The 16,051-nt window shown below is 36.2% G+C and overlaps 1 protein-coding gene and 1 long non-coding RNA gene across 2 annotated transcripts; one reads left to right on the forward strand and one right to left on the reverse strand.

Annotated features, from left to right (window-relative positions):
* Nucleotides 1-5,651, reverse strand: LOC128209329 (uncharacterized). The gene is made up of 3 exons (XR_008256976.1): nucleotides 5,455-5,651; nucleotides 634-797; nucleotides 1-194 (listed from the first exon to the last, which is right to left on the reverse strand). It is a non-coding gene; the product is annotated as an uncharacterized LOC128209329 (long non-coding RNA).
* An 88-nt stretch (nucleotides 5,652-5,739) lies between these two features.
* On the forward strand, nucleotides 5,740-13,879 carry LOC128209328 (ribonuclease H2 subunit C-like). Its single transcript, XM_052913318.1, has 4 exons — nucleotides 5,740-5,940; nucleotides 10,660-10,728; nucleotides 11,366-11,529; nucleotides 12,214-13,879. Exons 1-4 carry the CDS (start codon nucleotides 5,799-5,801, stop codon nucleotides 12,280-12,282), a joined length of 444 nt encoding a protein of 147 aa, XP_052769278.1. The 5' UTR covers nucleotides 5,740-5,798; the 3' UTR covers nucleotides 12,283-13,879.
* The last annotated feature ends 2,172 nt before the right edge of the window (nucleotides 13,880-16,051 follow it).

Genomic DNA, 16,051 nt, shown 5'->3' on the forward strand with positions numbered 1-16,051 from the left:
AATGACAACAATCATTTAATTCATAGAAAAGTCATTGACAAATTTATAACCACAATTCCAATTAATCATCCTTTTTTGGCGGATATCACTATCATCTGCAAATGTCAAACTCATTTAGTCACATATCACAGTGTAGACCTGGTATCTTCTGGTTTTCAAATGTAAGGGTAAAAGCATGGCTATCCTTTGAACACCTGAAAATATGATATTATAATATCATCAAGGCAGCGGTAATGCAACAGTTTATTTAAATTCAGATATGATGGATTGTGTACAGCAATGCAGGAAACATTATTGTCCTGCCATGTATGATCGCTTCTGAAGATTTCTTGACACAACTAGCCTTTGATAGGTGTCTACTCATTATGTCTTATGGCTTGAAAATCAATTAAACAGAAAGTTTTAACTCAGACTAGTGTAAGGTTAATTTAAACACCATTGTTTTAGAATTCAATAGCAACAAAGCTTTCAGTCACCCATTCAACAGTTGCTATACTAGTTTATTCTATTGGACATGTGTGTTAAATTTTACTGGGGAGTTGGGATCGTTCATTAACCATGACATTTCATCTTCATATTAAGAGGTTCTAGTAAGTATATATATGCATTTTATATGAAGGTCAATGAACTTACATTAAATATCCTTGCCTGGTTTCAAGACTCTACAGAAGTTGCATCATCCGTTGGCTTCACATTTTCCTCTGATTTGTCAACATGGAAACCCTTTTCCTTGTCATATCTAACTGTGTACTTGACCGCCATTTCCCTGTGGCCCATCAAACTAGCAATCTGCATACCTGTAGGTTGAATGAAGTCAAACTTTGTGGAATAATCCAGTTCAGCAAGAAAAACATAATTATTTTTAATGTAAGATAAAAGAAGGATAATAATTAAAAACTTCCACCATGCTAGCTTAATTACATGTCCTATCAACCATGCATGAAGAGGTCTGTAGTCGAGCCTTTATATTTGTCCAAGGTTTGTTTGTCTGTTTGTCATGCTTATCTGCATGTGTCAGTTGTCCAGGGAGTATAATTAAATAATATTTTAGCCAGAGCCGTTAGCCTTTCTAAACATAATGTGACAATTATGTGTGTTGTCATTTGTAACTTGTAAACAAAGTTTTGTAATCATTAATGTGAATGACCTAAAATGGCAAAGCAAATAAAAACAAGAGGCCCAAAAGGGCCTATGCTCTACTGGCATGGCTTTTGTGGTCATATCAATCCAGAGCATGTATGTATGGGCAAAAGGCAACAGACATATACTTTATGTTTTGTGTTTGGGTTACCAGAAAACGTAGCACGTTCAACATCTGAGCCCAGAAAGTATTGTAAGCAGATTAGTTGCATGAACTATTTTAATATGTGCCAAGTAAAAGTCATCTGACAAAAAAAAAAAAATGCTTTCAAAACTGTACTCATAGTAAAAATTTCTGTAGTTTTAGAAGTTAAAAAAAGTTGGTCAAAAGGTCAAAGTCAAGGGCATCCTAGGACAACATTGATCAATTTGAACAAACATTCACAATCAATTGTGCTGAGATGGATGCACGAACACACAAAAAGATTTTCAAACCTTTCCAGATTTATGTTTACCAAACCTGTGAACCCTGGGTGTGGCCAGTAATGACACCAGGTGCATAACTTAAACATTCACAACCAATTTTGTTAAGATGAATGTGCAAACTACAGAACTTAAAGCTAAAAAATGGCCTTTGGGCTTTCAACAAGAACAAGGCAGAGTAATTCACAAAATCAGCTGCAGAAGCAAAAAGCAAATTGTCTCTCAAAATCCTAGACTTGCAAATTGTCTCCCTTAACTCTAGACTTGAATTTACATGTACATGTAAACTTGGCTAAAAATAGAAAGCATTTCTTTAAAACTTTCATGGCCTATAATCTAGGCATTTATAAACGGATCTGGCTGGTTTTCGAAAGGAACCGAGCTCTAATGGATATCTATATACTGTACAAGTTTCATTGAGATACAATCAAAACTGAAGACTGTATCGTGTTCACAAGCAATTGTTTACAGACACACGACTGCATGGACGCACGAACTTTCATGGCCTATAATCTAGGCATTTATGGACGGATCTGGCTGGTTTTCGAAAGGAACCGAGCTCTAATGGATATCTATATACTGTACAAGTTTCATGGAGATACAATCAAAACTGAAGACTGTATCGTGTTCACAAGCAATTGTTTACAGACGCACGGACGCACGACCGCACTGACGCACGGATGCACATACTACGTACACATTACCATCGTATAAGCTCTTCTGGCCTTTGGCCAGTAGAGCTAAAAACTAAACACTGAATCACTTATAACGACATCCTACAAGGAAAATTTTGTATTTAGTGCTCCTTTCGCTAAACCAACAAATAGGTGCTACAGTACTAAGCAAGAACTTGCTTTTCCATGGCTGTTTAACCATCTGTAGCAGAGGCGGCAATTCAGCTACATGTACTTCCAATTGAATTTTTACTCCATATTTTTCTAAATTTCTACAAAAAAATCATGAAGTCCATGTTTGAGCTGATGTTATAGTTGTTTGTTTCAAATTGTATATCAATTTCCATTATTTTGAATAAATGGGTTGAAGTGAGTACACATTAATTCTCAAAATTTGAAAAGTTAATGCAAATTTGTTCCCCAAATTTAAAAGGCCAAGCCACTCCTCAAAATTTGCTGAAATAAACCCTGTTTTCAAAAGTCCTTTCTTGTAAATATATAGTTTGTCCACCAATGGAATAACTTCAATAAGAATCAACCACACCACAACTGTTTTAACTGGTAATTTGAGGTGAAGGTTTTAGATGCAATGCTGTGTTTAAACTTCTTTGCAATTCAAACGGTTTGTTAGTTGTAGCTTCCATGACTCAGTTATTGCCCTTTTATTTTCATGATTTTTGACAAATAGTCAAAACAGTCAAGTACATGAATAATGGCCCTTTGGAAATCTACAACTATATCAGTATGAAACCAATGGTGGATATTGAAATGTAATTGAAACTTTTGAAAACTTTGATGTGACGATTGCCTTTAACAGTTATATAACTAATAACTTTCATTTAAGAAAATAAATTATTTGTCTAACACAAGAAAAGTTTAAAAAGGGGTTACTTTTAAAAAGGGGTTACTTTACAATATTTTCGAAAAAACAATAATGCATAAAATTATGACATAAGACTGGTGATTTGCTACATTATACCTTTCTGGGGAAAATGTATCAAGTAGAGAAATAGACTAGTTCATGTTTGTTTACTAAGGGGTCCAAAGGAAATAGAAATAAAAAAAAATAAAATTAAAAATCTCAACATAAAATAGGGAACTATAATTCCACATTTGGGCAAAAAGGTAACCAGGTATATGACTGTACTGTATTTGATTTAGACACCCTGAGAGCCTTTAACATAATGGTACATAGTCTAAAAAGCTTGGACAAATGACCGAGGTTTCAATCCAAGTACCGGGTATGAACCAGAGCATAAATCACAAGAATTTAGTAGCCTAAAATTTGAACTAAAGAATGCTTTTTATAAAATACACTTGTCTCCTCCATTGTATGGTAGTAGGTGAGGAATAATCAATGATGGACATGAAATTTGTTCTTTAGTTATTCAATGGGGGGACATCTTTTCACCTCAAGGCAGCCATGACCTTGTCCTTTTGACCTACTGATACCAAAAACAGTACGGTTCATCAACTACTGGCATGATCACCTCGCATACCAAGTATAGATCCTGGGTGCAAGTTATTGAGCTGAAACTGTTTTTTCCCCTTAAGGTCACAGTGACTTTGACCTGTGTCTTTCCTATCTCAAAATCAATAAGGGTCATCTACTTATCATGACCAACTGGCATACCTAGTCTAAAATAATAGACGTGTTATACCGGATTCTTCCACACAGACAACAATTATGCCAAGCGTAACAACTCGACCCAATCATAAAAACTAGGCCATCTCCGGCAAGCTTCGAGATGGGATAGTCCAAATAATTGTACGTTGACGGATTTTTTTTAGATTTTTGATATGGCAAATCCTTTACGTACAAATTGTTTAGTATCAAAAGTGGGTAGTTGTTCCGATCAGGATTCCGGGTTAAAGGATATAGCGTCTATAAAATATCATAAAAACAAGAAATATTACCAGATAATGTTATTTTATATTAGTTCCGTACACAAAAAAATAAATATCCAACTTATAATTATGAGTTTGACGGCTTTTTTTCATTTCATTCTGTCAAAACATAACGATATATACATGAAGGGCACCTGCAAGGCTTTAGGGCACAGTTTTAAATCGCTCGGAACATTTCGGCCATGGCCGAGTTGTTACGATTGTATAACGAGGTCTATCTCGAAGCTTTGTCGGAGGAGGCCGAGCTATTACGATTGTATCGAGTTGTTCCCCTTCGCATAATTGTTGTCTGTGTCAGTCAACTTTCGTTTTATTGGAAAGGTAAACAACTTGTTTTAATGCATTAAATGCTTGTTTAGTGCAAAATAACATTTCACTTACATAGTAAAATATGAATATAACTCTTTATGATCAATTTCAACCATAAAATACTTCACTTAAAACAATTTCAATATTTTTAAAACACCCCCGTTTTTTGCACATTCTCGTTTAGACGTTAGGGATTGGAAGAATCCCGTATAACACGTCTATTATTTTAGACTACGAGATGGGAAAGCTTCGAGATGGACCTTGTAAATACAATTGTAACAACTCGGCCATGGCCCAAGTGTTCTGATTGTTTGAAAACTGTGAACCGAAGCCTTGCTAGGGCCCTTCATGTAAATATCAATATGCTTTGACAGTATGAAATTAAGAAAAACACTTCAAACTCATAATTATCCGTGAGATATTTATTTTTTGTGTAACTAATATGAAATAACATCATCTGATAATATTTCTTGTTTTTAAGATAATTAATAGACGCAATATGCTTTAACCCGGAATCCCGATCAGAATTATTACCCACTTTTGGTACAAAACAATTTGTACATGAAGGATTTGCCATATCAAAAATCGTAAGATAAAGATGTATAAATTACAGTGTATTCACTCAGGCCTAAAAAAAAAATACATTTGGTTCGGGTTACCCGACCCTACCTACGGAATAGGCGCCGACCCTACTGTTTTTATAGTCAGTTTGAAAAAAAAATGAAAAACTAAAAAAAAAAAAAAAAAAAAATTTTTTCGCTTTTTTTTTTATTGCTTTTCAATATGTAGTTTAAACCTTAAATGCTTATACAGAAGATAGCTTTAACACCATTCTCCAATGATGAAAATGATATTCTTATATAAAGCCTAATAAAAAAAAAAAAAAAAAAAAAAAAAAAAGCCTACCTACCCTACCTATTTTTGAAAAGGATGTAACCCTAACCAAACAAATTTTTTTTTTAGGCCTCAGCATCATGCGATGACTATTTTTTAATTTTACCTGAGGATTTAGAGTCGAAATCCGGATCGATTTCCCTGCCTCTCTTTTTCATGAATCTGAATAAAAGGTAACCTATGCCATTCCATGCAATGAAGAATTTGAGTAGCTGGCCATAAACACGATACTTGGATCGAGTACTTTTGGGGTCACCAAAACGGTATCGACGAAAAAAAGTGAGTGATATTCGCATGGTTTGACATTTCAACAACCTACAACTTGTACGTGTGTTAGATGTTTTGATTGGGTCTGTCCCAAAAAAATGTCCAATCAAAAAACATGTTACAAGTTCTGAATGATCTAGGTCATTAAACGCTAACCACGAGCGTCTACGGTTTCCCGGCAAAATGTCAACAAAGCTGAAACTTCCACCTTCTGGCTCGTTAAATGAGTCTGATCTGCATTTTATTCCTGTTAAAATTGAATATGACGGCCAAGCGAAGGTGAAATCCTATTTCACAACATCAATCCGTGAAACAGATGAGCAAAGTAAGGATTTGTTATGTATTTTCGCGATATGTGAAGGGTGTTGTAGACCCGTTGTAGACTTCGTACCACGGCAATATCGTATTATTCTTGGAGACATCGTACCACACTATATAAGGGTTTCAAAGGTGGTGCTAACATGGTCGTTAAAGGAGACAATTGGGATACTTGAGGTTAAGAATGGTGTGAAAAACAGTTCTCAACCACAACAAGTGTTGTACGATTATGACTTATGTATATTGTACGATTATGTATATATATTTATTTAAGATCATGGATATTTTTTTCATATAATAGCACAAATAATCATACTAAACAGACATTAATACAGCACATTACATAAACAATAATAAAATTCAAATTCAAAAATAAACAGAAGTGAACATTAACAGGCGTAGCGTGGGCAAAACTGAGTTTACTCGAAATATAGAGTCTGTTTATGGGGGGTTCGGAGGTCATCCCCCAGATTTTTTTTTTAAAGAACGCAAAATCAGGGGTGTAGAGGCTTAAATTGATATCAACTACATTGTTTTTTAAGTCGATTTTTTGTCTAGTTTTTCAAAATAAAATGAACGAGATCATATATATATGTGACTTGCCAGTCTTTTAACAGAACACATTTTCTTCCGATCTAATATATCAAGGTTCAAAATCATGATCTACTTCAAATGTATATCTATCAGTCGTTATAGTTTGGTAAGTATAAATGACTTGAGACGTTATATTCAGTCTTTGCATTAATTTTGTTTTCGCACTTGTCCTTTACAGTTTTCGGGCAAGTGGTTTTCTTCAATTACTTGCCCGAAAACTGTTTTACCTCGCAAAATAATAATAAAAAAAAAAAAAATCAGATTGCAGTGTTCATTTATTTCCTAAAGGATAACAGCAAATTGAAACAAGGTCTTCAGTCATTGTGTTTCTCAGATACGTTTTCACGCTCTTCATCGTCGTAAACGACCTTTCTGCTGTTGCCGTAGAAACTGGCATAGCTAGTAAAATTGACAAGCACATTTTTATGTTTGGATACAATTCCAACGGGGCTCTTTTCATAGCTGTTTCAAGTGAGTTGGGGACATCTTCCGTCGTCACTGCTGTCCATCTAGTTTTTCCACATCGAACTTCGTTGCATAATTGATCATTGACACCGTTGATATCAGCCTCAAATTCTGTAAAGATTTGCTGCAACGTTTCATTTTCCAGCTCACCAACCTGGTTTGGATGTGGTACTGCGCCCTTAAACGCCCATGTGGAACAAGAAGACAATCTTTTAATTCTGTAATGAGATGGTCTACGAATGGATTCAACATGTTTTGTCACCAGAAGTCTGATGGTGTTGCTGCTGGAGCATTAGGCTGTTTCCTGACTTTAAGCGTTACAAGAAATGGAAGGCTCCACTCCAACTTGCTGTGCCAAAACCACCGCTTTAGTGAACAAATTGTTCCTAATACCATCATCGTTCCTATTACTATAGAGTTGGGTTGTTAAAACCCTTGCCTCTAACGAAGCTTGAACCAGATCGCATTATCTTTCTTCAACATCTTGGAAAGAGGGACGACGGCACTGAGAATGCACTCGACAGCTACTAGAGTGACGATGAGGTTGAAGCTTAAAGCTGCACTCTCACAGATTTACCGTTTTTACAACTTTTTTATTTTTTGTCTTGGAAAGAGCGTTTGTTTGCGTTAATATCTGCAAATCAATGAGAAAAGACTGCTGACAAAAGATCAGATCTCAGAATTTCATATTTCCGTTCAGAAATCAATATTTTATTGCTTAAACCGTTTAAGAAAATGCATAAAAATGAACTTAAATTTAAAAATCTGCTTTTTATTATTTTTTGTCAGCAGTCTTATATAACTGGTTTCCATGCATTTTCGCAAAAAAAGACAAAAAAAATAAAAAAAAGTTGTGAGAGTGCAGCCTTAAGATCCCGCTTCTGAATGATGCAGCCTTTGAATCTCCATGTTCAGTTGCGAGCTCATTCAGCGCTGATTTAACTGCTGCTAATTCGGACACAAACGTAAATAGAGCGTCAGCCATAGCAGCCCACTGGGTCGCACAGAGAGGCTGAAGTTTGGTTCTTTTCTCCATCTCTTGTTGCTAGCCTGAGCTGCTAGCTGCTGAACACCTCTAGTAAATATTGTATGTTTACCTGGATGGAAAGGAAGATTTGTGTGCCAAATCCCACTTTGATGTCAATATCTTTAATTCAAAGTTTTATATTGTCTGCGTTTTTATTTTCTTCAAAAACATCTGGATACGGATGATGAAAGGTCATGTTTACTGAAACGAAATGACCACAGGAAAACAGTGATGTAAACGATAAGGGAAGTAACAGCATAAAACATAATTATTAGATACTCGAGCTATGTTACCGGCCGTAAACAGTATTGACACAGCGCTAGCTCTGCTGAGCAACTAAATAATTGGCGCATTTTGTTAAGAATTGTATCCGTTTAATGCTTACAGTAAGTAAAAAATTTCATATATGCTAGACCCCCTTACATCCATTCGAAATATTTTTATTGTCTTTTTCACATTTCAAACGAGTAAACGAGTATGCCACGCTTCGCGCCTGATAAATGACATGAAATAAACATAAATAATGAAGTACACGCACCTTAGTTACATAAACACACAAGAAGTTAAAAACGGCCAATGATCATGAATAAAACAGACATCACATGCAGCACATTACAAATACAATAACGAACATAGGAAGTTAAAAACATGTCGGCAAATGACCAATAGTTATACCGGTAGTAATAATGATAACAAAATACAACAATAGAAATAAGTACATAAACTGATGGATTTTAAAACAATAATCAATGAATATCACTACATTGATTTAGCAAATTAAAACACTGTACAATGTAGCACAGTCACTTATGGTTTCATTCACACTTTATTCGTCCTCGCTATTATTCTCCCCAGATGTTGCCATGGGTCCTGGTCCGATGATGTGGCTGGCTGTCCTCAGGAGTTGGTTCGTCTTCATGTCATTCTCTTTCTACTTCGCCCAGGCTTGATTTAGTTTTTCGTGGGTTGATCTGTATTTCTTCCTGTGGAGGCGTTGTAGGATTTTGACTGAGACCAGCCTGCCTGGATGTCTACATACTGGGCCTCTCCTTACAGGAGAGCTACAAGCACGTAAAAGGGCAGCTTCCCTCCTCTGGCTCTGGTGTTAAGGCGGCAATGTTATCCTTCAACATCATTGTTTGTTCTCCATGTAGACGGACCAGTTTTCTGCCTTATGCACATGTTCACTCTCCGACTCCACAGCCTGCTCACTGAACGTAACAAAGGCGGGTCTCACATGATTTGTGGGTAGGAAGGGTAGAGCTAGAAGCTTTCTGATGAAGTAATACACTCCTCCCTTCTGAGTGTAGGCTGGTGCCCGTCCCAGACGTGTCACCGTCCTGTATACCCGCTGAGACCAGTGGAAGCTGTAGCCCTTCACGACAGTGTTGAGAAATACTTCCTGGACTGCCTGAGCTTCAAAATGGAGCATAAACCACTCAACAATTGGGTCACCAAGCCGTTCATTCACCGCACATAGGACAACTATGTAGTCCTTTTTTGTCCTCCATGTCATAAGAACAAACAGGAGGGGGACCTGCTTGACGTTCTCAACAATTGGAACAAAGGAGTGGATGGACATCGACCGAAACCATTCTAAACCGTTATTATTATGGATGCAAACGAATATTCGATCAAACGTTTTGGTATCGAATATCAAAATCGGTATTCGAATATTCGATGTTTTGCCGTTGAATAAATATAAGAATAAATATTTTGCCTACAACTTTGTTGTTTTGTTCAAATTTGTTTGTCTTGTTTTTACAACGATTGTCCCATAATACGAGAGGTGTGAATGTTGAAATACACTATACACTCGTCATATGTCATTTAGGGACATATTGTAGGGTACTATAAAAAGGCCTCGTTATTTAACAATAACTAGCTGTAAGCCAAGCGACACAAAAATCCAATTATTTTCGGTATTAAATGCCTCTACCAATTAAAGAATAAACTAGTTCCCGAGTTGGTTTGGTTTTTCCATAGTTTTTTTTAGTATAGGTCAATCCCAGAACGAGGCTGTTCAGAAAGACCTTCCACTGGCGTATAACGCCAGAAGTTCACGTTGTTTACAAATATAAAGGCCGAGGAATATATATATAAAATCATTCTATTACTTTAGCGAATATTATAATAGTTTACTACAACTTTTAAAAGATGTAGTTTGGTATTTGAATATTCGTTCGAAAGAATTACCAAATATTCGAATATCAATTTTGCCATTCGTTTGCATCCCTAGTTATTATGTCACTACATGATTTTATTAATATGCTTGTGTTATGCATGTGTGTATAACCTATAGAATGGCTGTGTGGTTTTGCTCATGCAAGATTTGTCTAGAAATTAGTTTTAATAAAGAAATTGATAAACCTGTACAGTGTGGGGTTTCTGACCAATTTGGGGCTGAACTTTGGTCCCATCCCCAATGCTTAACATATATCTGGTACTTTTGCCCAAATGTGGAATTATAGTTCTCTATTTTTATATATATTTAGATTTTTATTTATTTATTTTTTTCTTTCTATTTCCTATGGACCCCCAAACAAACATGAACTCTTTCTCTACTGGATACACTTTTACCAGAAAGGTCCCAGTGCAATACCAAAAATGTTGCAAAACAACACTGTTCTTATATTTCAGATTTATCTGCTAGCCTTAGAGGTAGGCCACTCAATGGATCCAAGTTTGACGTACCTTCTGGCTATTCAGGTACAGAGTTACAACAGGGCTGTCTTTTTGCTGTAACAGAATGGGTGGGGACTCTTCCAACAGGGACTTTCTGCTGTAACAGAATGGGTGGGGGCACTTCCAACAGGGACTTTCTGCTGTAACGGAATGGGTGGGGGCTCTTCCAACAGGGACTTTCTGCTGTAGAAGAATGGGTGGGGGCACTTCCAACAGGGACTTTCTGCTGTAACAGAATGGGTGGGGGCACTTCCAACAGGGACTTTCTGCTGTAACAGAAAGGGTGGGGGCACTTCTAACAGAGAATTCCTGCTGTAACAGAATGGGTGGGGGGTGGGGCTCTTTCAACTGGGACTTTCTGCTGTAGAAGAATTCATGGGGCTTTTCCAACAGGGACCAGGGACTTTCTGCTGTAGAAGAATAAGTGGGGGCTCTACCAAAAGGGACTTTCTGCATATTTCTAATATGTTCCAGATCAATATTCCCAAACATCATGGGAAGGTAGAGAAGGTCATCTTGAAAATATGTTACATACATACTTAAGGCTATCTGTTCATATAGGCCCAAAATCTAAGGTTGTCTGTCCAATGCGGCCTTTTGGGGGCATTTGACCTTTTCTTGTGACAGTTCTTGTTATTTGAATCATTTGTGTGTTTTTAAGGCCTGCTGATGACAGAAACACACAAGCCACTCATCGAGGGTGATGATCGAGAAATAACAGCCTCAAGGAGCTTTAAGGGATTTCGTTACTGGAATCTTGACCAGGTTCCTGGCCAGGGTGACCCGCTCTTGCAGGCACTAACATGGATTGATATTGCAAAGGCAGTAAGCATTTCATGTTAATACTTTGATGATCAATGTATTTCAATTGAAATGATAAATACTATCATTTTAATGTGAAGTTCACTACAATGTACCTGGGTAATACAAATTTATATTAATCTCCATAAAATGTCACAGTATTCACACTCATTATTTGTTTATAAATCCTTAAAAGTTTTGGAAGCATGGTTTTATAATTCAGTACATAGCGCTTCTCCATTTGAATAAACAACCTACCCTAGAAAGACAAAAAAAAATTTTTTTCATTCTATAGGAGGAGGCAGCTCCTGTTTGTTTACGGTTATCCACATTTTTACGAAAAACTTTAAAAGGTGGACATTAGAAATTGCCTTCCAGTGGCAAGTTGTATATTATAGTGGATAAGCCCTTTTTACAGCATGTTTTATAGCTTGTTTGTGAATCTAAGCCAAGGTTTTGTCATTGCCTTGGTGTTGTTTTCAATGTCAGCATCATGTATAAAAATGTCATAACTAAACAAATGCTTACTAGTGAGTAATGACAAAAACCTTGAGTAGTAAGGCCTATATTTCGGACTTTGTCAAATAAAGATTCTTGATTGTTTAAAGAAACAAAAAACAAAACAAATAAGCATCTGCATCTGAAAGGTTCAAAAGGTATTTTTGCATGGATGTGTATTAAGAATTTATGTTACATGTTATATTTAAGCTGCACGGTCCAGTTGATGAGGATATCAGCGATAGTCAAGGCAGCCTGAAGTCTGAGATCTCCATGTGACACTAAATTGAAGACAGCTTAAAGTCAGATGTCATAAACATACACTGTAGTCAATGCAGCCTGAAGTCTGCATGTGGCACTAGAGTTTCAAATGTCACAATGTGTTCATTGGTTATTATATTTATGTGATGGTGTTCAGCAATGTGATGGTCATGGTTCAGCAATGTGATGGTCATGGTTCAGTTATGTAATGGTGTTCAGCAATGTGATGGTCACGGTTCAGTTATGTAATGGTGCGCAACATTTAAACATGTTGTTAATAGTATTTTACCATTTATTTGTATAAAGTGATGTTTAAGGGAAGAACATAATACCACTTGTTATGCCTCCTGGGGGTATATTGCTTTGCACGTGTCGGTTGGTTGGTTCATCAATCAGTCAGACCAAATCTTGTCTGTTCGATAACTAGAGAATGCTTCAGTCTAAGGTCCTAACTTGGTAGGGAAATTCAACATGATCAGAAGATTACTTTTAAATTGATATAGAATATGCTCAAACCTTGGTAGGGAATTTGGTTGCGACATACTATTATTATTGTTATAATTTACTTAAAATAGGTCTCATAATATACAAATAACCTTGCAATACTATTTTAGTTAATAAGATTTTACAGACATGAGTTTAAGTTCTAAGTATTCAAATACTTAACTTTATCAAACTGCATTATCCTGCGTTTGCCTGTTCTGATTGTAATCTATCAGTTCCTGATAGCTACAAGTATATTCATTGACATTTTTTTTTTTTTTGGAACAATATAGTCAGTAATGATTACAGCATATCTTGTCATTAAATGGTTGTCATACATCCCTATTGTAGTCAAACTGGTGATGTTACTAAGGTGCAAAGCCAGGTGGGGCAAATATAAGCATTACTTTTATGTGGTATTTAAATAATGCCAAAACAGAAATATATAAACCTGAACACTACATGCATTTTCAAAAAATACTATTCCCCCTAGAGTTGGCATCAAACCTTGGTTGGGGTTTTGCATGTATTACAGCACATTTTGGTCAATCTCTCAGCAAATACATCATGTATTTCATTGAAACTTTAGGCAAGTGTTCCCAACCATCAAACCAATTTAACAAATTGAGTAAGTTATAGATCACTACATTGCATATAATGCAAATTATGGTTCTTTATTATTCGACTTGGACATTCTGATAAAGATTTTTTATGTAAGATCACATAAGTCAATATCCAACTTCCTAAGATGTTAACCTACTTACCTCATCAAGTGAGATAACTCTGTGTTGCATATCAATCAAAATATGACCCTCGATTATTCGACTTAGAAATTCTGGTTACGTATATGCCATTATCTAAGCAACTACTTGATGTATTGCAATAAAACTATATAGAATGGCTTTCAACCATCTAACCTTCAGAGCTTCTGAACTAATCATGTCAGGTAATTATCTTACATGAAAATTATGGCTCTGTATATTTCAAATTGGAAATTCTGGTTAAAAGTGATAACATTTGTCTCTTTGAATGCTCTTGTTTTAATTCTCAAACAATGTTCTGCCATATGTTAGGCAATACACTTATGAAATTTTGTGACATGTTTTTACCAATAAAACCCATCTCTAATAAATTTTCCGTTATGATTTTCATAAATACTGAATACAAGTTTGAAATAAGCATTGATGGTGTTGTTTTTAGCTCACCTGTCACATAGTGACAAGGTGAGCTTTTGTGATCACAATTTGTCCGGCGTCCGTCCGTCTGTCCGTCCGTAAACTTTTACTTTAAACGACATCTCCTCATAAACCGCTTAGCCAATTTCATCCAAACTTCACAGGAATGTTCCTTGGGTGGTCCCCTTTGAAAATTGTTCAAAGAATTGAATTCCATGCAGAACTCTGGTTGCCATGGCAATGGAAAGGAAAAACTTTAAAAATCTTCTTCTCCCAAACCACAAGGCTTAGGCTGTTGATATATGGTAGGTAGGATCACCAAATGGTCCTCTACCAAGATTGTTTAAATTTTGGCCCTTGGGTCAAAATTGGCCCCGCCCCGGGGGGTCATGGGTTTTCTCTATATGTTTATAGTGAAAACTTAAAAAATCTTCTCCTCTGAACTTACTTGGCCTAAAGCTTAGATATTTGTCATGATTCATCGTCTAGTGGACCTCAACAAAGTTTGTTCAAATTATGGCCCTGGGGTCATGGGTATGCTCTATATGTTTATAGTTAAAACTTCAAAAATCTTCTCCTCTGAACTTACTTGGACTAGAGCTTCGATATTTGGCATGATTCATCGTCTAGTGGACCTCTACAAAGATTGTTCAAATTATGGCCTTGGGGTCAAAATTGGCCCCGCCCCCTTGGGGGGTCATGGGTTTTCTCTATATGTTTATAGTGAAAACTTCAAAAATCATCTCCTCTGAACCTACGTTGCTTAGAGCTTAGATATTTGGCATGATTCATCGTCTAGTGGACCTTTACAAAGATTGTTCAAATTATGGCCCTGGGGTCAAAATTGGCCACACCCCGGGGCTGATGGGTTTTCTCTATATGTGTTATAGTGAAAACTTAAAAAATCTTCTCTGAACTCACAAAGACAAGTAACGTCTTAATTTAAACTGGATAACATATTTAGTACACATACCAATTTTCAATATGGGCCACATGCAACAATTAATAACAAATATACATAAGTATATAGATACACACGTAAAATCAAGTAGTGACAAGAGCTTAGATATTTGGCATGATATATCATCTAGTTGACTTGTACCAATATTGTTCAATCTTTGGCCCTGGGGTCAAAAAATGGCCCCACCCGGGCGGTCATGGGTTTCCTTATATATGTATATGATGAAAACTTAAAAAATCTTCTTCTCCGAAACCAAAAGGCGAAGGCCTTAGATATTTGGTATGAAGCATTGTTTATCGGACCACTATTTAGATTGTTCAAACTTTAGCCCTGGGGTCAAAATTGGCCACGCCCCGTGTTCATAGGCTTAGGTTTTCAATATTTTTATATAGTCTTATATAATAAAACTTTAAAAATCCTCTTCTCCAAAATTTAAGACCTAGAGCTTTCATATTTGGTATATAGTGTTACCTAGTGGACCTACACCAAAGGTATTCAAATTATTGTCCCGGGGTCAAATTGGCCTTGCTCAGGGGTCATTTGTTTTTACATTGTCTTGTCACTTAAACATCTTTTCCTCTGAAAGTAAAGGTCAGAATGACTCCATACTTGATATGTAGCATCCTTACATGGTCCTCTCTCAACTGTGTTCAAATGGTTTTGTTTGGCCCCTTTTAGGGGTCACCAGAGCAAAAAATAGAAAAACCTTTAAACAACTTGATTTTATTAACTGCTTGATGGATCTTCAAGTCTGAAGCATCCTAGCATGGGCCTCTGTCAGGTCTTTTCAAATAATTTTGTTTGGCCCCTTTTAAGGGCCACCAGAGCTAAAATTAGTAAAAAAAACTTAACATTTTCTTCGCATGAACCCCTTGATAGATCTTCAGCAAATTTGGTTTGAAGTGTCCTTGCATGGACCTCTCTTAAATTTGTTTACATAATTTTGTTTGGCCCGGTTGCCATGGCAACCTAAAGGAAAATGTCAACAATTGGTTATAATCATCTTCTTCTCCTAAACCGCTTTGACAATTTTGATGAAACTTCATAGGAATGATCCTTGGTTGGTGCTTTTTCAAAATTGTTCAAAGAAATTAATTCCATGTAGAACTCTGGTTGACATGGCAACCTAAAGAAAAAGTGTCAACAATTGGTTACAATCATCTTCTTC

Source organism: Mya arenaria, chromosome 11 (assembly GCF_026914265.1).
Source record: "Mya arenaria isolate MELC-2E11 chromosome 11, ASM2691426v1".
In the NCBI taxonomy this organism is placed as follows: domain Eukaryota; kingdom Metazoa; phylum Mollusca; class Bivalvia; order Myida; family Myidae; genus Mya; species Mya arenaria.

Excerpts from the sequence above, each read along its gene's own strand:
- LOC128209328 (XM_052913318.1), top strand. The coding sequence starts at position 5,799 with ATGTCAACAAAGCTGAAACTTCCACCTTCTGGCTCGTTAAATGAGTCT. Across the intron at positions 5,941-10,659 it reads CCGTGAAACAGATGAGCAAA|ATTTATCTGCTAGCCTTAGA; the intron begins GTAAGGATTTGT and ends CTTATATTTCAG. Across the intron at positions 10,729-11,365 it reads CGTACCTTCTGGCTATTCAG|GCCTGCTGATGACAGAAACA; the intron begins GTACAGAGTTAC and ends TGTGTTTTTAAG.